A 20520-nucleotide genomic window follows, 5' to 3' on the forward strand; every position below is an offset into this window, starting at 1 on the left:
GAAGAGGGGGAAGGAGGGAAGGAGGGAAGGACAGAGAGGGGGAGGGAGGGAGGAAGAGGGGGAAGGAGGGAGGGACAGAGAGGGGAAGGGAGGAAGAGGGGGAGGAGGGAGGGAAGGGGATAGAAAACGCTGTGTTCTCTGCATGGTATGATACTGCATACCTATAATCTCAGAATTTCTGCATACCTATAATCTCAGAATTTCGTGAAACTGAAACAGGAAGACTAAGAGTCAAAGGCTAGCCTATACTACAACGTACTACAACATACTACAATCATGAAAGCCCATTTCAAATAGCACAAGGAGGTCTGGATAAGTAGAGTCAGGTTCTTTCTATCCCTAGAGCTCTGAGTCTATCCCTAGACACAAGCCTGAACATCTCCAATCGTTATACATTATACACTGTACATTGCAAACTATATACAGCTTGTCCTAACTCTGTATGTTAAGGCTTACAAAAGCCATCTAACTAATATAATCTCACTAGTAAGCCTCCCAGAAGCCCTGTCAAAAAGGGAAAGCAGATTCATGTGGTTCCATGAGAAAACCAGCTCAGAGAAATGACTTGCCCAACACTGAAGCTGGTTAATAGCAAGACCAAGAATTGAACACTAAAGGCTGTCTCTTGGTTTGATGGCTTCAATACTGTCATACACAGGACAGGCACACACCTCTTCCGAGGCCCCACCCACAGCTACATCTCAAAAATACCTGCCCGGGCCATCCCAGGAAATAAAAAAACACAACACACTGAGGTAACAGGATTAGGGCTTCCTCCAGCTGCAGTATATAGCACCTACTGTGTGGACAGCCATACAAAGTTCCGAAACTTCCTAAGGCTCTGCCCAGCCACATTTGATCGACCCAAGAGCTCATCAGACACAGGAAGTGCCATCGGGACAGTGGCTAAGCTTGACCATCGGAGGACAGACATTTCCTAAACCTATTACACAACTGTTGCCTCAAGCAGTCTGGGATTTCTCCCAATTTCAACACGTTTTGTTTTCTCTCAAAGAAGACACCGGTTTAAGGCTGTGGCCCCTTAGTGACTAAACCAACAGCATCCTGGGCTGTCTGGGATTACACACAGGGTGGGCGGATATTTTCAAAGGCACCTCTGTGAGCCAATGTGACCTTCTCGAATGACCAAAGATCACAGAGTAGGAGCAGTCAGGATCCACCATCACTTTCTCTATTTAACAATGTCCCCAAAGGAAGCCAGCCGACACTGTTCTAACCTCTGGACTTTCCAGAGAACAGTAGTGTGGCCACTGAGAATCTGACAACTCCCACTTCACCCTTCTAGCCCAAGGTTTCTGTGCCTTGGGTGGGGGTGGGAAGTCAAAGTGCTTGAAAAATGCCAGAAATAACTCATGTTTTTGTTGTTGATGATTTTTATTTGGGGGGGGGGGGATGATTTGGTTTTTCTAGACAGGACTTCTCTGTGTAGCCATGGCTGCCCTGGAACTTACTCTGTAGACCAGGCTGGACTCATACTCAGAGATCCACCTGCCTCTGCCTCCCGAATGCTGGGATCACATTTATAAGTTTTTAAACTGGTTATAGCGTCTCATTATAACTGTTGTTTTTATCATTGGCTAGTGTTCATCTCTCTTAAGGTGTCTAATTTATAAACTATACTATTAACACAGGTATTACCCATGGGGAAAAACAGTATGTGTGCAGTGTTCTCTCTTATTGTGTTTCCAGATATAGGCAGAATATCTTAGATTACATCACCACACCTTCCCCCAGGATAAAGGGGGCTGCTGTACACATGGAGACAAGAGTTTTCTCTTTAAGGGGAGCCAGCCCTTCACCCTGATTAGGCTCCAGTTACAGGGAAGGAGCATGCCTACTTTGGGAGTGAGGGCCAGGAATTCTTATTTTTGCAGCCTCGTGTTTAGCGCAGGGTGTGGAAAGAGAGGGGTCAGCAAATGTGGAGCAAGATGAGCAGCCAGATGAAGGGATGGCCTCACGACAAGTGTCTTAGTTACTATTCTATTACTGTAAAGACATACCATGACCAAGGCGACTTATGAAAGAGTTTATTGGGGCTTTCACACGGTGAGTCCACGGCCATCGAGACAGGGAACACAGTGGCAGGCATGGTGCTGGGACAGTAGCTGAGAGCTTTTTTCTTATCTGAAAGTTCGAGGGAGAGAGGAAGAGACTGGGCGTAGAGTGAAATTTTGAAATCTCAAAGACCACCCCCAACACCACACACACCTCCTCTAACAAAGCTGTACCCCCTAATCCTTCCCAAAACATTTCCCACCAACTAGAGACCTAGAATTCAATATGAGAGGGGTAGAGGGGAAGAGGGGGAATTCTTTTTTGTTTTTGTTTGTTTTTGTTTTTTCGAGACCGGGTTTCTCTGTATAGCCCTGGCTGTCCTGGAACTCACTCTATAGACCAGGCTGGCCTGGAACTCAGAAATCCACCTGTCTCTGCCTCCCAAGTGCTGGGATTAAAGGATGTGCCACCACCACCAGGCTGGGAATTCTTATTCGAATCACTGCAAAGACAAAGCTACTCCCAGGTTCTACTGAAGAAAAAAAAATCAATTAAAAAAGAAAGGAAGAGACCTTAACAAAACTAAGGTAGTCTCTTTTCTGTGGCCACAATATGTTATGATTTCAAGACAATATAGAATAAGACAAAGGCAAAGCTAGTATTTGTTTAATAACACAAGATATTCATTTGTTTTAACTTCTGTTTGGCTGGGTTTTGTGGCTCCCTATAACTGCCATGTCCTGCCTTCATTCACCTGATTCACAGGGCCAATAATATTCCAGGAATGTCTTTATGGGCCTCAATCTGGTGAGCACAGTAGGAGGAAGCTGGAGGGAAGGGTCTCTGCATCCATGGAAGTCACACTCAGCATTATGGTATGTGAATGGCCTGCCAGGTGTGAAGAGCACTAACTAGATTGCTGGATATGGAGTGTAAGAAGGCAGGACTGCTTCCCCAGGCCCCAGGGTCTAACTAGCACCAGGAAAACCAGCTAGATGACCCACATCAGGGAGCCAACCTTACCTTTAAAGCAGGTTCTCACCTTGACTGTCATAAATACCATGGGCAGCCCCAGCATAGAACCTCCCTATTGAAAACCATAGCACCTGGAATCCCTGTCAAAGCGTCTGACCAGATGCGACATGCATCTGGCATTGCCTCTCTTCTGGAGGGCTCTGAGGCCAGGTGCTCCAGGAGCAGCTAAGAGGGGGTGGGCTCCGCAGAAGGGACAGCAGCCATTCACACACCAAATGCTCCCTAGCACCTATTCTATTTCAGGTACTTGAAATGCAAAGATCGAAGGAACACAAGCCAAAGCCCCTTCCACTGGAAGCTGATAGTTTAATGAGCAATAAATAAGCAATAAAGAATTCTGTAAATGTAGATGATGTCTAAACACTATAAACAAGCAAACGGTACTATGTGTTAGAAGGAAAAGACAAAGAAATCAAAAATCAAAATAGAAGAGAGGTAGGGAGACCAGGAAGCCATCCCATTGACAAGACCATATACCCTAAACCATGGCGGCAGGGATGGGAAGCACATAAAAGACCTTGGACTCAGAGATACACTTGTCTTCCATTTACACAAGCAGGGGCCAGGAAGAAGGGGAGGAGGCAGAAGCAGGCTCACTTCTGGAGAACATTCTCCTTGTATCAACTCTGTCCTGAGCATTACAAGGACCTCACCCTCCGACCACCCAAGAAAAGTGTCTTCTTTCTACAAATGGGAAAACAGAGAGGTTAAGAAACTATGTCAAGATCACACAGGTAAGAACGGGCGCCATTGCCAGGCAGATGGGTGAAAGGTCCTGAGATTGAGTTCCTGACCACTAGGAAGAGAGATGGACTTCTAGGAGGACAGCAAACGGAAGATGGGAAAAGAATGGGAATGGAGGTGGCCTTCACTGACAGGGGACGATGATGCCAACCAGACTTTCCCACAGTATAAATGAGGGGAGAAGCCATCAGGGGGGGCAGTGAGGCCAGGAAGGGGAATGAGAGACAAAAGTTAGGGTTCTCCAGATAAGGAAATCACAACTCAGCCATGGGGAGCACAACACTGGGATGCCTACCCCAAAGGCAGAATAAATTGAGCTTCGTGGAGTTCAACAAAGACAGAGCAGGAAATAGCAAGGTCAAACCACAGGGCTGCAGGTGCTATGTCCCTGGGGAGCACCGTGTGGGGCCAGACTGCTTCAGATTAGAAACAAACATCAATGCCCCCAAAAGGGAAGGCTGAGTATAACTGGAGATAGATAGGAAAAGACTGGGAAGCACTGACTTAATGAGAAGCAGGGAGGAGCAGGGAAGGGAGAGGAATAGGTAGCTTACCCAGTGGTCTAGGAAAGGCAGTTAGTTACTTGCAATCAGAAGGCACAAGTCCAGCAGGCCTGCTGGCTCCTATCTGTAATCCCAGCACTCATAGGCAGGATTGACAGGAGTTTGAGGCTAGCCTGGGCTACCTAGTGACTTTCAGGTCAGTTTCTATCCTGTCTCAAAAGAAAAGGTGCGGGGAGAGGCTCTGCTGAACTGCAAAGGACAAGAGTTTGGTTCCCAGCATGCATGTCGGGTGGCTCACAATCACCTGTAACTCCAACTCCAGGGGATCCGACACCTCGAGGCCCCATGATCATTCATGTGCACATACCCACATAAGCAAATACACAGACACATAATTTAAAAAAAAAAAATCTTTAAACACATACACACACACACACACACACACATACACACACAAGCCCAAGGCAAAGCAAAGTGGGATAAGGGGCCTGAAGTTGATTATTTTAAGAGACAAAACACCTCATCCAAGAAGAGATGGTCAAGGTGGCAAAGACTTAGCCAATAAAGGCCAATAAAAAGTTTGGAGAACACATCCCTTAAGCCCTGAACACTTGCCTCTGTGTCTTGCCCCTGCGTGACACACAGTCAATGAACATCCCCCCTCACTCCCACCTCCACCTCCATCATTAAACTCCAAATGCCCAGTAGGCAAGATGACTCAGCAGGCGAAGTGCTTGAGAGCCTAGGTTCTAGCCCCCGAACTCTCTTTAAAGTAGAGGGAGAGAACTGACTCCACAAAACTGTCCCCTGACTTCCACCCACACCTGCACCCTACCACGGTCATGCCCGAATTCACACACCATACCCAAGAACAATAATAAAAAATAAAAAACATAAAGACCTCAAATGCCACTCCATATTAAAAAGCTAAAGCGGCCAGAAGTGCTGGAGTTATCTGGAGGGAATGCCCCATAAGAGGCATTTTCTTAATTAGTGATTGATGGGGGAAGGGGCCCAGTCCATTGTAGATAACGTCATCTTTGGGCTGATGGTCCTGGGTTCAATAAGAAAGCAGGCTGAGCAAGCCATGGGAAGCAAACCAGTAAGCAGCACCCCTCCATGGCCTCTGCATCAGCTCCTGCTTCCAGGTTCCTGCCCCGTGTGAGTTCCTGTCCAGTGATGAGCAGAGCTGTGGAAGTGTAATCCAAATAAACCTTTGCCTCCCCAAGTTTTCTTTGGTCAGTTTTTTAATCACAGCAATAGTAACCCTAACTAAGACACTAGGTACAGGGGTGCACACCTTTAATCCCAGCATGCAGGAGGCAGAGTCAGGTGATTCTCTGTGAGTTTTAGAGCAGCCTGGTCTACTAAATAAATAAACGGTCTTACTCCAGGTTTCTATTCCTGCACAAAACATCAGGACCAAGAAGCAAGTTGGGAAGGAAAGGGTTTATTTAGCTTACTTCTACATTGCTATTGATCACCAGAGGAAGTCAGAACTGGAACTCAAGCAGGTCAGGAAGCAGGAGCTGACGCTGAGGCCATGGAGGGATGTTTCTTACTGGCTTGCTTCCCCTGGCTGCTCAGCTTGCTTTCTTATAGAACCCAAGACAACCAGCCCAGGGATGGCATCACCCACAATGGGCCCTACCCCCTTGATCACTAATTGAGAAAATGCCTTATAGCTGCATCTTATGGAGGCATTTCCTCACTTGAAGCTCCTTTCTCTGTAATAACTCCAGCTTGTGTTAAGTTGACACACAAAACCACAGCCAGTTCAGAAACTAACTAAAGCTTACATATAAATCTAAAGGGTGTTTGTTTATTTATTAAATGCCTGTTTGTTTATTTTTTAAATGCCAAGCCCCCTTTGCTACTCACTGTTCTTCTGGGCATTATCCCCCCACCTTTGTGACCCGACCAGCCTGTCCTTCCCTTCCATTCCTGGGTAAGGGAATGTGTGTGGGTCGAGTTCCAACTTCGCAAAGGGATGCAGATAGACAGCAGATCTGATTATCAGAGTGCACCGGGGCATCATGAAAGAATGGAAGAACTTAGCTGAAGAGAACTCTTTTTTGACTCCGTGTCCGTCCACCTATAACTCACCTGTCCAAACGCGCTTCTCAGTGAAGGGCAGGGAAAGGAGAGGGGGAGAGAAAGCATTACCATTTTGCTCCAGGGAATAGAGTAATTTGGGACTTCGTGGCCTCCTGAAGTTGCACTACCAGCTGCCCTACACTTTGTTGTAAAGCATGAGGAACTGAGAGTGGGACTCTGGCAGCTGCCAGTACTCCCTCCCAGTCAAATGGGAAAGCTCAAGGGCTGGGGGTGTCCTGGCACCTGCCTCACCAGGGTTATCCCCAAAGGCAGGCCAGGCTATATCATGCTTAGGCCATATCCATGCTTAGCCTGTATAAAAGCTTGCCTGTATCCATGCTTAGCCTGTATCCATGCTTGCCTGTATCCATGCTTGCCTGTATCCATGCTTGCCTGTATCCATGCTTAACCTGTATCCATGCTTGCCCATCTCCCACAGACACCCATGAGGGCCCGTAAGGTAAGCCAGTGTAAGGTAAGCAGGGTCAGCCAGTCGTTCGGTGCCTGGAGAACAGAGGGCTCACCCAGCGAGGGCTGGAGCAGAACTTTCCTGACAAGTCACTCAAAGAAGGACTGTGAAAGGGTCAACGGAAGTTCCCCACTTCAAATCTTTCCTGTTTCCTTTCTTCCTTGTGCTTACCAAGCTGACTTGCATGGTCTCTGCCTAATCTGGATGGAATTTCCTCCTCCACCCACCTGGCATGCTCCCTACAGTCGTGAACACTCCTGACCACGGGATCTCGCTTCCACCCCACGGGCCAGTGCAAGCCACCATACCATAGGCCTCCCACTACCGGTTAGAGGTTTCTAGGGAAATGCTGCCAAGCCAGGGTGAGAGAGAAGCCACAGTTGGACACAAGTCTGCAGACACCCAGGCATCCTAGATCCCTGACTTGGTATCCCTCCATTAGTTGCTACAATCTTGGGGGAGCTCAGCGGTCCCACCAGTCTGGTACCCTTTAAATGAAGCCTTAACATCGACCACTAGCTGTGAAGACTAAGGGGAAAGAGAAAGGTTAGAAAAATTGATGCAAGTCGTCCCAATAGGAACTTAAGTGATCTCAGGCTATTCTGCTGGGAAGAAATTATGGACCAGGAGATTCTTCCATGCTCAGACTTTGTGTGGAAATGCAGTCTTGCTAGGCAGCTCAGGCTGGCCTTGAACTCACTCTGAAATTCAGGCTGACCTCAAATTCTCTGCCCTCCCCATCTCAGCCTCCAAGTGCTAGGTTTCATAGCATGTACGAATTACCCGGCCTGGCCAGAAGTGCTTTTTCACACAGTGCGTGACTCAAACAGAATTTCAACCGTGTTTCTTCCTATCCAAATCATACCTGCTTAATATACCATACTGTTACCAATCTGGCTTCTAAATGCTCAACCCACTAACACAATCGAAACCCACAGTTGGAAAGACAGCGGACATTAAAGTGGCAACAGGAGATGACAGAAACTTATGAAAAAGCAACTTCAGCATTAGAATAGTACACATCCATGAGTCCTCTTTCTGTACTGAAGACCACAAACCCAAGGAGATCAGCAGGCTTTGATTGCAAAGGGCCTGCCCTGGGTCCCACAGCTCACACAGCCTCGGATAGCAAATCTGAAAGAAAACAGGTTGACTCAATACACACACTTAACAATGATGAGTTCAAAAAAATGAATGCCTTAAAAAAAAAAATCAAAGACATCTTGTTTCTTCTTTCCAAGATTCGATTTATATGCATTTGGTTTCAGCTGTAATAATTAACACCAAAGGACAATAGGTGTACCGTACAAAGGGGGAGGGGCTAAAGGTGAAGGAGTGCCCATTTTCCCCAACAAAACAAAGGCACAGGTTGGTGCTTGAGGCATACAGCAGTGAGCTAAAGGGCTGTGAGCCAAGCCCGCCCTCCTGACTCAATTACTCAGTCTTCATCATGCAAAATGTTTAAGAGGGACGCAGCTGTGGTCTTCCCACATGAACTGTTCCCATGACTGGGGCATAATTGTGTCCTGCCACCTCAGGTTAGATATAGACAACTGAGATGATCTTGGTAGACTCTGCTCACCTGCTGCCTACTTGGAGCCACAGGACTTATGACACTAACTTTCTCTGGTTTTTTTTTTTTTAATTTTTTTTTAATCTTTGCTGAAAACTAGAAAGAAAAATAAAAGTCCTCACTACCCCCCCCCAAAAAAAAAACCTGCAGGGGAATCAGAAAGAACTTCACACCCAACCTGTGAGTCTAAGAACTGCAGAGGGTCCGGAGAGTCACTACTGACCAGCAGCCAGGATCAGCCTCAGAACTAGAAGAACCTCCTGACTGACAACGAGAAACTTCATTTTACAAGCAAATCCCATGAGGTGAACACTTACTATGACACTCAAGATAGCTGCGTGCGCGCACACACACACACATACACACTGTGAGGTATATGCTCACAGCTCACACACTAACATGCACTCTCTCACACACACACATACATACACGCACAGGTATATGCTCACAGCTCACACACTCACTCATAGCTCATACATACATTCTCTCTCTCTTCCCCTCCCCCCCCCCTCACACACACACACACACACATCCTTATAGCCTATGTTTGTCTATCCACAGACGGAAATTTTTTGGAAAAGACTTAAGTACAGAGGTGCGGTCTGAATCAAAACAGGGAGGGAAAGTGTGGGAGAACTAAACACAAAGTGTGTGTTACTTAAAAAGGGGAGAGACATGCCTGGACTGTCAAAGAAATCAAGAGGCATCAATAATTGTCTCTAACCTTCAAAGTAAGCTAAAGTGGTAGGAACCAGAACTCATGGCAAAGGGACACCAGGCCTCACAGGCGGAAGGGTTCATTCCATGGAATGTCAGCTCCAAGTCTGTGACCTGCTCAAATTAATAGCTCCTAACTTTCCCCCCTGTCTCCAACCAAGATACATTAGACTGCAGAAATCATCCTTACATTTGATCCGTCCTTTCCTGTATTAATGCAATCTAGCATGTGTCCAGGCTCTTTCTAAGGTGATTTTTAAAATCTAAAGCAAGTTCCCCCTTCCTCATACCTCAACAGTGGCAGGCAAGGAGCAGTGCGTGATTCCCCACTAGGACAGTGGAGGGACAGAGGTGGAGATGACTCAGGTCTGGCAGTGAGCTGGAAGAGAGGCCTTGCCTTAGGCCCAGCATCCTGCTCACTGGCCTTGGCCTGTCTAGCCACTGTCTGCCAGCTCTGAGAAAACCCAGATATTCATACCTGCTCAGGTGGGGCCCAAATCAGCAGTAAGGAAGGTGCTGTCTCGTGTGTACAGACCTGGCACCCTGCCTTACAAAATAACTGCCACTTAACGAGCCCCCCCCCCCCAAGTTCCCAAAAGCATAGTGGAGCTGCGGCAGCCCAGAATTCAAGTGGCTGAGTCAGAGGAAGCTTCTCCGCTCTCCTCCTTGCTCCTCGGTTTATTCCCAGGGTTGTCTCTCCTCCTCGTGTTCCAGCTCGGAAAGGTGCAAAGTCAGTACAGGTATTACTTCCTGCATCTCTCGAGGGGACTCTCTAGGTCCAGCACAGGCAGCTCACGGTCTAACAAATCTCACCTGTTCAAGCCGCCTCCTGACAGAAGTGCATGCAAAACTACCTGGGGGGACATGACCAGGTCAAACTGGAAGCCTATTACACAACCCACAGTCGTACAGTACAAGTCTGCAGGTCCACGTCGCAGCAAGCGAAAGACAGCAAAGATCCCTGTAGGTCCCACTGTCTTCTAGTAGAACTGGGTGGGAAGGGAGGCGTCACATGGAGTGTTGTTGATCCAGTATCCCCCAAAGAGCTGCCCGGAGCCTGGGGAATCGGCGGAAACGGCGTCCCTGGCTCTTCCCCAGCCCCTAAACCACCCCAGAGCAGCAGGCACGCGCCGGGGCCAGAGGGCGCGCGGCCCGGGAAGGGGTGGGAGAGCAGTATGTTTCTCGGAGGAGCGCGGCAAGCGCTTCCCAGCCACCAGCTCCCTCAGGAGCGGCGCACGTGCAGCGCCCGCGCGGTCGGACGACGCAGAGCCACAGCCACCTCCGCGCACTGAGTGCTCACCGCTTGTCACCCACCCCCCTCCACCGCGACCGCGACGGGGACAGAAGTGCAAGACTCCCTGGCGGAATCTAGGGGCACTCCCCCGGGACATCGCGGAAGGAGCGACATGGTGCGCTTTCCGGGAGCCCCGGCTGCACGCACCCAATCCGGGAGAGAGCCCTGGCCTGTCGCCGCGCCCAGAGGAACCCGCAGCGTGGCTTCGTGGCTCTGCCCCGGGCTGGAGCTGCGCTGGATGCAAACGCGCGCGCTGCTGCGGCTGCTTTCCCGGCTCCTTTCCTCCTCACAGTCAGTCCTCCGCGCGCCTCACCTTCACGGAGTCCACCGGGTACATGATGGAGTGCTCCAGAATCCCGGCCATCGCTCCCGCTGTCATGTGGGTGGACACAGAGGCGCTGGTCGGTAGGTTCTCGTAGTCCTCCGACCCGGCGTCCTTGCTGCCGCAGCCGCCATCGCGGCAGTCCCCATCCATCCTCCGGCCCGCAGCCTGGCTCCCCACGCCGCCACGGCGGAGCTCCATCCGCGGCCCCGCGGGGCGCGGGAGGCGGCAAGAGGTGGGCAGGAGGGGGAGGGGGAGGAAAACTTCACTTCTTAAAGTGGGAACCTCCTCCCCCGGGTTGCGGCGGCTGACGCCATGGCGGGCTGGGGTGGAGCCGAGCGGCCAGAAGCACCAATAGCTGGAGAAGAAGAGGCCGGCCGTGGCCGCGCTATTGGTGCGCCGGGCAGAGGGCACCCACCTCTCTGTGTGACGTCTCTGTCCGCTGCACATTTCCAAGCAACCGGACGGGGGCGAGAGCAGACATTGGGGTGTCCCGGGAAGTTGTACTACTTAGGGGGTGGTGACCATCTGCAAGGGACAATCAGGTCCCTGGGGAGAGTCAGCAGAAGGGATATGCGCAGAGCTGCAAGAGCAGGAGAAGGGGCTTTCCCCAGAATCGGTGGTGTTGCAGACAGTAATCTACCAGCTTTAGCATTCCGAAGGCGGGGGATCTGGTAGGAGGTGAGGGTTGTTACTGGGAATGTCAAGTAAGAAGCAGAGTAGTTGGAGGATGGAGTGGTAGTAGGAATCTAGAATTGAGGATACACCCGGATATGTGCAAGTTGTGTGCTCCGCTGGGGCACATCCCAGGGAGTAAACAGTTAACACCCAAGGTCCCCGCTTAGAATAACCACGTAGATTGGGAAGTGTGTTTCTCTTCTGAAAACAACGAAGAGCTAAGAGTGTGTTGCTCTTGTTCTTTGAAGATCCAAGTCCACCCTATCCTGGATGGACGAAGACATTAGTGGCAGGAACAGAACCCTTCACTAAGCAGCTCCCTGGGTCATTTCTTGGGGTTTGTAAGATCTTTAGCTGATGTCACAGCAAGAGTGCTCAAGTGACTAAATAAAACTTTGCAACACTGCCTATCTTTTAAGGCTGTTCTTTTAAAACCATCCCTGCTGAGCCTTTCAATGAATTGGAGTCCAGGATGCTTTAACTTAGTGTTGCTTGGCTCCATCTGCGGTTAAAACTAGAAATCAAAATGCAGAGGTCTGCCTGCTTATGGGCAGCTCTGTTCTTAGATGCATTTAGGACATTATCCCAGGGCTGAAGACAGTGCCAGGGCCTCCGCTTATGTAAAGACTTCTGAGCAGCAAAGCTGAGCAATGAGATATGCAAGGATGGGGAAGACCCAGTAAACACTGTGCCTGCCACGCTTCAGGTTAGCCCATCTCAAGCAGTCCTGGGGAATTCAGCAGAGGATAATAATGCCAAGGACACCATTTTCCGGTGATCTGTAGCTGTCCTAGTAGCTTCCAGGTGAATCCTGGGACTATGAAAGTAGATACCAGATCACTGTCTTACAAAGGTGACAAAAACAAAGCTCCCCTTTTGACAAATGTGGTGCTTTAAGAACTCTTGATCAGAAGTTGTTGATATTCACAGGATGTACCCCAGCAACCAAGAGTATGAGGCAAGGAGATTGCCACTAGTGTGAGGCCAGTGTGTGCTGTATGGTGGGTTCCAGACCATCCTGAGCTCAGTGTGAGACTCTTGTCACATACACACAAAAATGAAAGTCTTCAACCAATACATTTGGACTCCCTATCCCACCTCTGGATTTGAGACATGAAGACCCAAGGTACACATAAAGCTTTTTGAAAGCATTATTTGTAGTATCAAATACTTACAAACTGTCTAAACATTCAGTGAGAAGGGAAATGAAGAAACAATGATGTGTATTGGTGAAATATTACACACCCCGTAAAAACTGTGGTTCTATTAGGCAATCACAAAGGAAGTGATTCATACACTGCTGGGTCAGAAAAGCGAAGCACAATTCTGGGGCCAATTACACTCACAAAATGTCTGTGAAAGAAAAGTGAAACAACTTGCGATAGTAATGGGGTTGCAGGCAACTATTTTTTTTCAGGTTACAGTTAATACATTATTTCTGTGATTTAAAAATAAAAGGACTTATATACCACATGCTAATGGAGAAACCATCTGAGATTGGCAACAATGGCACTGGTGGAAGGAACTCAACATGTATCAGTGTGACTAAGAGTATTCTTGGAAATTTTTAAATTTTTAAATTTAATTTTTTAAATTAAAGATTCTTGCAAATGTGAATAGGACTATAATCTTTGAAGTCAGAAGATTTTTAATTTTTTCTTTAATAAAAATCATTATGGTGTAGCTAACCCCTCATCCAAGAAGCTTCCCTTTGAAGCCCACAGAGACCAGAGACCGTTACAGAAAGCCACAGCTCGTCAAATTGCAAAGAACAACAGACCACACGGAGCCCAACCCCAACTGATATATCTACAACACAACCCCTATGCCTAAGACTCACATAACATAGAGGTAGAGAAGACGGGAAGATTATAAGAACCAGGGGACCAGGACATCTGCTGGGAGACCATGTCTTCTATATGACAGGGAAGCAACACCCAGGAAACGGCAACCATGTTGTTGACTAAACAAGACCTGAAAAATGACAGCACCTATAGACATGACCGCATGGATGGAAGAATTCTCACAAACCCTAGATGAAGAACCACAGGCAATTAATAGTTGCTAGGAGACTGAGAATCAGTCTTCTCCTGGGACGAGCCCCCTGATAGGCTATCCAATCCCGAGAAGTCATCCTTAACCACATATGAGCAACACTCAGCTATCTCAGTACATCACTAAGCAGGATGTACTTATAAATGCATATGTATATATGTAACAATAATAAAGAATAAGAGATCAGGGGCTGGAGAGATCACTCAGTGGTTAAGGGACACTGGCTGCTCTTCCAGAGGTCCTGAGTTCAATTCCCAGCACTCATGTATAACCCACAGCTACCTACAATAGGATCTGATGTCCTTTCCTGGTTTTCAGATATACACAAAGACAAAGCACCCATATACATAAAATATACAAATATGTAAATCTTTAAAAAAATAAGAGGTCATGAATCTGAGGAGTATGTGTAGCGGAGAACACAAGAGTTGGGGGAAGGAGAAGAAGGGGAAGTGATATAAATACAGTACTTACATGTGAAATATATACAAAAATAAATATTAAAAATCAAAATGTGAAAAGAATTTAAGTCAGGCCCAAGTGCAAATTTGTGTTGGGTTTATTATAAGTGCTCAGCATTTTTTTCTACCTCTCTCTAGGATGGACTGTGTGCTCAGGGTTTATCTCATAGTGTATTGCGGTGGGCACATTTCTAAGGCATGCTTGCAGCCAGGAGTCTAGCTGTGCTGCTCTGCCAGTAGGTAGAACTGGAGAGATCCGGAAAGCAGAAGAGCAACCAGAGCCCTTTCCTACTGCTTGCTGTTCTCTGCTCCCTGAGAAGGCTGCAGACACTCCGGTAGGAGCATTGGGGAGGATAGTGGCTTCCCTCTGCAAAAGCATTGCAGTGTCTGGCCACCAGACATAATGCTTGTTGGGGGTCTTTGATGGCAGCCTCCCAATCCCTTCACGGTAGCGTTGTATACGGCCTCTTGATCCCTCACCCTCAAGGATGTGAGAGAGTTAACTGTTTTCCTTGAGACCCCGTCTTGGCTGTGTGCATCTGTGAATTATCCTCAGAGACTTGGCATGAAGTCAGCTCTCCACACCTCCAACAATACCATGCAGGTAGAAGGCCCAGATGGTGGGCCCGATGGTGGCCCAATGGTGGGCCCAATGGTGGAGGACTCACTCCTAGACATGGCAGTTCAGCAGCCAGCCCTGTATCTCCACTTCTGGAGGAAGGCCTGTTGGGACAAGGTCCACATTCCAGTTCTAGAACCCTGTGTTTTAGACACACCCTGCACCAGGGAAAAGCTGTTCTTTCTTTGAAAGACAGGAGCCCAGAAACTCAGAAATGGAAGACTGGCTGCTAAGGCGATGATATTCTTTCCAGGATTAGGTCCAGAGATGCAGGTTGCTGATTCGGCTGGAGTCTTGCATAAAGTTCCTGACTGTTGAAGGCTAGAAGATGTCAGCATGCCATCTGCCCCAGGTCAACTGGAAGCCGAGCTTAGCTTAGAAAGAGGAAGTTACTGAGCACGCGGGGTGCGCAGCCTCTAACTTGGGCTCAGAGCATGTGCCAGCTCTGTCCTTCCAGTTACTGACAGTGGGGCTCTGGCCTCTAGATTGGCCTACTTCCTTCGAAGGCCATGGCCATGGATACTTAACCACATACTAAATAAAATACACTAGCAGATCGAGAATGAGAGCATGCATGTGCTGGCTAATTTTAACTCAAGGAACTCTAAACATATTCAGTCCTCACAACTGCACAGATCTGTCCTTATAACCCCTTGCTTTCCCAAGGACAGTTCTGTTTATAGATTCTTGACCTGTGGGATAAGTTTCCCTTGGGTATTACTTTCCCCAGGACATGGAAGAAGAAACAGAGACAAAATGAAGAGGTGGAACAGAACTACCTCTGTTAACTGGGCTTTCTTTGAATGCAGGTGGTGACAGGCAGGGGTTAGAGTTGAGGATTCCATCTGTAGGTTGCTGTTAACCCCTGTTAACCTGTTCTACCTCTCAGAACCCTGCCCCTTACCCAACTCAGCCACTCAAGTGCACAAGTTCACCATGACATGTGGTATCACGTATGACATCAGCCAAGCTCAAGTACTGAAAGATGGTCCCAATGTTCTGCTCGTGGGGATGCCTGCCCCATGCTGCAGGGCCTGAAGACACCAGCTTGAAGCAACATGTATGCACTGCCATTATCTTTGCTCTCACTCCGGAGCCAAGCCTCTATCAAGCTAAAAGCCCAGAGTGGCCAGATGGCACAGCAATGCAGCGATGGTGCCAGAAGAAGACAGAGCAGTGATGGACTGTGGCTGAAATATCTCCTACATGTGCCTTTGTTATGGTGGGCCACAGGCCATCCTTCAGCTGCTCGGTGTGTCAGCTCAACCTCCGTAAACTTTCCCCCTTCCAGCCTGTTTCCACAAGCATGCTGGTACCTCCTTTGCCTAATAAAATCTTTCTTCCCAGCTTCAACCTTTAAATTTGCCAACCCTCTTCCCCGGTCCTGAAGTCCTTGAAAAAGAGTTACTTCATCTGCCTCACTCCTGGTGGCACACTTTTAAACTTCTGTATGGTCATTTTAAACCCCTGCAGTTTTCTGTGGGTCCTCAATCTTAGAAAATTCACTGATGATTTTAATGGCAAGTCAGACCCTGGTGCCCCCCAGGCCCCACCCCCTCCTGTCACTGCCCTGGTAGGAAGGAAGGTTCTCTAAAGGGGCCCTTATACATCTCCATTTTGCCATTGGACTGTAAAAAGGATTCCTAAGAACTTGGGATCTCCTAGGAGTCTCAGGCTCATTGAAGGAAAAGGCCAGGGGCCATTAGGAGAAGCTTACCTCTCAGGAAGAGATTTCACACAACTCTGACCACTTGCCAGACCACCTTGCAGAGGAGACCAGACTCATGCCAGGACCCAGAGCATGGACTTGGGGAGAGAGGGGATCTGCACACCTCTTCGTTTGTCTTCCCAGTGTGGCCACATTGAATAAGTGGGTTTTTTTTCTGCTTTTCACTACTAATCATAACAATAATTGGCCTGTTGAGGACAGGTGGCCAAGCCTAGCTTGTTAGGGCTACCAGAGCCCCAGCTCTGCCCAGGCCCCAGCTCTGGGAATATCCCCAGCTTGAACTTCTCACTCCTACCTCTGGAATCCTCTCTCATCTTCCACTCTTTCATCCCTTGACCTCTCATTCTTCTCCTTCCCTCCCTTCCCTGTGGTCCTCTTGCCCATCCCAGTTACCAAGCCCAGCTCAGTTGTAAATCCTACCCTAGCCTGTGCTCTCTACACCTGCTTCACATGCTCCCAGAAATTCCACCTGAATATGCTACCTACGGCTCAGAGTTGATTCGTGTGTCATAGGCCTGCTATACCAAAGTACTGCTAGGCTGACAGCTTGAAACAACATGTTTATTATATCTTCTTAAGGGTACAGTCTAAGGTTGAGGGGACAATATTCCCCCTCTTTCTCTCTCTCTTTCTCTCTCTCTCTCTCTCTCTCTCTCTCTCTCTCTCTCTCTCTCTCTCTCTCTCTCTCTCTCTCTCTCTCTCAAAGCTGTCATAGAAGATCCTTGCTGCCCCCGCCCCTTACAGCCTCTGGAAGCTCCCTGACTCATCAGTGTTCTTCATGTGAGGTCAGAAAGCAAGAAAGACAAAGGAACAAGACAGTCCATGGAAGCACAGGCCTGAGGAGCAGAGATCTCTATATAAGAAAGCCCACTCTCCATTTACAGGCAGGGCACTGGAAGCATTCCTTCTTTGGCCATTGCTAAGAGTAGCTAAGGAGTAAGGTGAGTGATGGATGAAAGAATGTCAGGTAATGAGAAATGTCTCTGGGGGCTACTGATAAGTCAGAAGGAGCTCAGATTTAGAAAAATAAGTAATTTTCTGGAAGCCAAATTACTATAGTTTCTGGAATCAACACTGATACAAACATGAGGCCATAACTAACACTCTTGACTTGGATTCTGTTAACTGGGTAGAAGTGAGAGTCTACTTGGTGCTCTAACTTCTTCCTACTATGTAGGAATGGTGTCCTCATCTGGGGAGTCTTGGGGCAGTTTTTTATATTGGCAATTTTGGAGGATGCTGTCCACATGCCTTTTGGCAGTGTCCTGGACAAAGGAGCCAAGTCTCTGGGACACAAAACGGGTTAGGCAGTTGAGAAGACAAGACCCAAATGTCAGTAGGAAGAAAATGAAGAGAAGAGGTCCCAGAAAGGGAGTCAGCCAGGGCAGCCAGCTTCCAGGGTCAGGCCACTGTCCCCAAGAGTCAGAATGCTGTCTGAGTTCAGACGCTCGTTCTCGGAGTTTCCTTGCTGCGTCCCGGACTATTCCAGACTGGTTTACATAGAAGCAGCACTCCTCCTGGAGGAAGAGACAGGTGCCCCCTTTCTCTGCGGTGATGAGATCCAGAGCTCGGCGGTTTTGTAGAACAACACCGGCAAGTGAGTCAATTTGGTTCTGGAGGGTAGTGATAGATGCAGCTATTTCTTCCAAGGTTTCTGACAGAGCCTTAGAAAGCCGTTGGAAATAGAGAGTTGAGGTGGCCAAGCCAGCTATACCCGTACCAAGGGCAGAAGAGATACCCAGGCCTGCAAGAAAGGGGAGGAGGTGAGGGGACCTCTTTAGGCGAAGAGCTGAGGCCGAGGAAAGAACTGAAGCAAATAGGGGGACAGGCACCGTTTGGTTATTGGGAAGGAGTTCAATATCCGGGTATTGGAAGACAAGGGTACAGATACCGGACCAGTTGGCTGGGAGGCAGACGTAAGTCGATGTTCCGCAGAGGAAGAAAACTCCTGAAGAGTTGAGGCAGAAGGCATACGAGAAGCTGAGAAGGTGTGAGAAGATGTTGGAGGTGACGTCCCAGTTTTCTTGGATAGTGATCTCATTCTCCCAGACTGAATATTGTCCAGACAGGGCTGCTCCTGTGAGGGGCTGGTAATGGAAGAGCGGATAGGGGTCTCTGTGCCCCTGGAGTTTGACCTTGAAGTGAGTAGGGTCCACTGACATGGTAACGGGGTGGGTTGAGTTGTCTGATTCGAATAAGGAAAGGTTATAGCAGGTGCCGGATGGAGCCTGAGGACAGCGCATCCAGGGAGTGGCCGGAGAGGTATGGCAGTGTTTGATGTCTGTTGGGCAGGGATAGTAAGACGGCTTCGAGAAAGTTAGGGACGGGGGCCCGGAAAAACGGAGCGGGTTTTTCCATTTGGCATCGGGTCTTCTCATTGCCTGTTTGAATGGATGGGTGGTAGAAAGATCTAGGTTTTCATGACTGGTAGAAGGTGAAATACGAAGGGTGTAGTTGCAGAGAGAGGCAGAGAGGTTGCCTACAAAAGTGGCATACGCTGAGACCTTGAAGAAGCGGGATATGCAGAGTGGGGCCTGCGACCTGAGGATGGTCTCAGTAAAGAGTGGTCCCCAGAGAGGGCGTTGGGCAGATTCGAAGAAACGATCCTTATCGGGATATATCACAGAGGTTATCCGGGTGATGATCCGAAATATGCCTGTTGAGCTGACGAGTTGAAGAAAAGCAATCGCCCTTCTGTCAGGATTGTGGAAAGAATAGGAGGCAGTCAGTGGGTGGAAGAGACGGAGGCGTCTTTCGATGTCGCTAATGGGAAAGGAGCCAGGGAAGGGCTTGACTGAGTAGGTAAGGTGAAGCTTCATGGGTGTGTCTGTCCAAATGGACAGAGGGGCTGGGACTGCTAGGGACCGTTGGGTTTGGGTAGACAAGCAGACCCAGCAGTCCGAAAACAGGGAAGAGTTGGCATCACGTAGGATGTGGTGAGTGAGGTTTATAAGGGGCACCCAGCTTTCAGGATAGGACAAGGAGGAGGGGAAAAGGACAAAACAGAGGACCCAAAGGCGTCTCATGGTCCTTTGGGAGTGGCCAGCAGTAGTGTGCAGTGCGGAGACGTTGGTCCCGTGGATTCTTGAGTCCTAAAATCTGTCCAGTCGAGGTATTCAAAGGTGGCTGGTAAAAAGATAGGGTTGCTGCAGGCTCCAAGGTTATGAGGTGAGGAGTCAGACCTGGGAGAGAAGAAGCATAAATAGGGGGAGGGCCACCAGAAAGATTAGGAGTTCTCAAGTTAGGGTCTGGAGCCCTTTGGATCTCAGAGTAGTGCAGCTAGTGAGAGATGCCCTTTACCTTTGGTACTGCTGGGGTAGTCACAGTGACCTGGGAAGACCCCTTTGGAGAAGACTCAGCATGAGTATGAAGGTGTCTATGAGCCAAACGAAGGCAGAATGTGGCTGGTTAGATGTGAAGCAGTCCACGCATCCAGAAATGGGAATGAGGTGCTAGCGAGAAGGTAGTGACTGGCCAGTTGTGCTCGAGTCCTAAGAGGCTAAGGTCAACGGGCTTTTCTGGAGAGAACCTGAAAAAAAAAAAAAAAGACAAAAAGAGCAGTAGAAGAGCTGGTCAGGACTTCAACTATGAGCTAAGCGTTGTTTGAGAAAAGCATTGCCATGGTCCATCATCCCTGAGGACTGAGGTCTATAGGGAAATGTGAAAACAGTATTTGATGCCTAAGGAGATGGTCAAGTATTGAGTTACCTTAGAAATAAAAAACGGGTCCATTATCAGACAGTGGAGATGAAAGCAGACCAAAGCGAGGGGTGATTTGAAATGGAAAGACATGAGCGGCCTCTTGGTCCTCTCAGACCCAGTGGGAAAGCCTCTGCTTTATCCTAAAAGAGTGTCGACCAGCAGAGCAGACACAGAGAGGGCAGCACGTGGAGGAAGTCCATTTGCTAGTTCTGTCCCAGCAGATGTCCTGGGGCTTGGTGAGTGAGGAAGGGGCGTAGTGTGGAAGGTTTGGGACAAGGTCAGGAAGTAGAGATAGGTCTTGAGTAAGGTGAGCAGAAGCTAAACCAACATCATGGAGGGTGGAAAGGAGGTCCCATTCTTGAACAGAAAAGGGGGTGATGGGATTCCCAAAGATCTTTGAGGATGGGTTGACCCATCCCACCTCCCCACCAGACATACACACCTGGGAGGTGGATAGGTTGAAAGGGGACAAGGACGGGAGAGATGAGAAAGTGAACCAAAAAGAA

General features: G+C 48.6%; 2 protein-coding genes and 2 long non-coding RNA genes across 7 annotated transcripts in view; 1 reads left to right on the top strand and 3 right to left on the bottom strand.

Annotated features, from left to right (window-relative positions):
• The window catches only part of Slc25a37 (solute carrier family 25 member 37), a 41464-nt gene extending 30305 nt beyond the window's left edge, over positions 1-11159 (bottom strand). The window contains exons 1-2 of one of the 3 annotated variants that reach the window (XM_031360858.1): positions 10762-10891; positions 2022-2145 (exon numbers count right to left, since the gene is read on the bottom strand). In XM_031360858.1, the coding sequence (XP_031216718.1) occupies positions 2022-2024 (3 nt within the window). In that variant the 5' untranslated portion in view covers positions 2025-2145; positions 10762-10891. Of the gene's footprint in view, positions 1-2021; positions 2146-10761 lie in introns of all 3 variants that reach the window. The other 2 variants (XM_031360857.1, XM_031360859.1) reach the window with 2 other exon arrangements.
• LOC116084090 lies at positions 6163-8863 on the bottom strand. The gene is made up of 2 exons (XR_004116037.1): positions 8616-8863; positions 6163-7998 (listed from the first exon to the last, which is right to left on the bottom strand). It is a non-coding gene; the product is annotated as an uncharacterized LOC116084090 (long non-coding RNA).
• Positions 11160-17118: 5959 nt separating the features above from the next.
• LOC116084420 overlaps positions 17119-20520 on the top strand; it is a 20577-nt gene continuing 17175 nt past the window's right edge. For both annotated transcript variants that reach the window (XR_004116101.1, XR_004116100.1), the window contains exon 1: positions 17119-17253. This is a non-coding gene — a long non-coding RNA (uncharacterized LOC116084420). The remainder of the gene's footprint in view (positions 17254-20520) is intronic.
• The window catches only part of LOC116084419 (syncytin-B), a 5973-nt gene continuing 2934 nt past the window's right edge, over positions 17482-20520 (bottom strand). Inside the window, exons 2-3 of the mRNA XM_031361413.1 lie at positions 19613-19841; positions 17482-19494 (exon numbers count right to left, since the gene is read on the bottom strand). Coding sequence (XP_031217273.1) covers positions 17482-19338 — 1857 coding nt within the window. The 5' untranslated portion in view covers positions 19339-19494; positions 19613-19841. The remainder of the gene's footprint in view (positions 19495-19612; positions 19842-20520) is intronic.

Source organism: Mastomys coucha, unplaced genomic scaffold, assembly GCF_008632895.1.
Source record: "Mastomys coucha isolate ucsf_1 unplaced genomic scaffold, UCSF_Mcou_1 pScaffold9, whole genome shotgun sequence".
Classification (NCBI taxonomy): domain Eukaryota; kingdom Metazoa; phylum Chordata; class Mammalia; order Rodentia; family Muridae; genus Mastomys; species Mastomys coucha.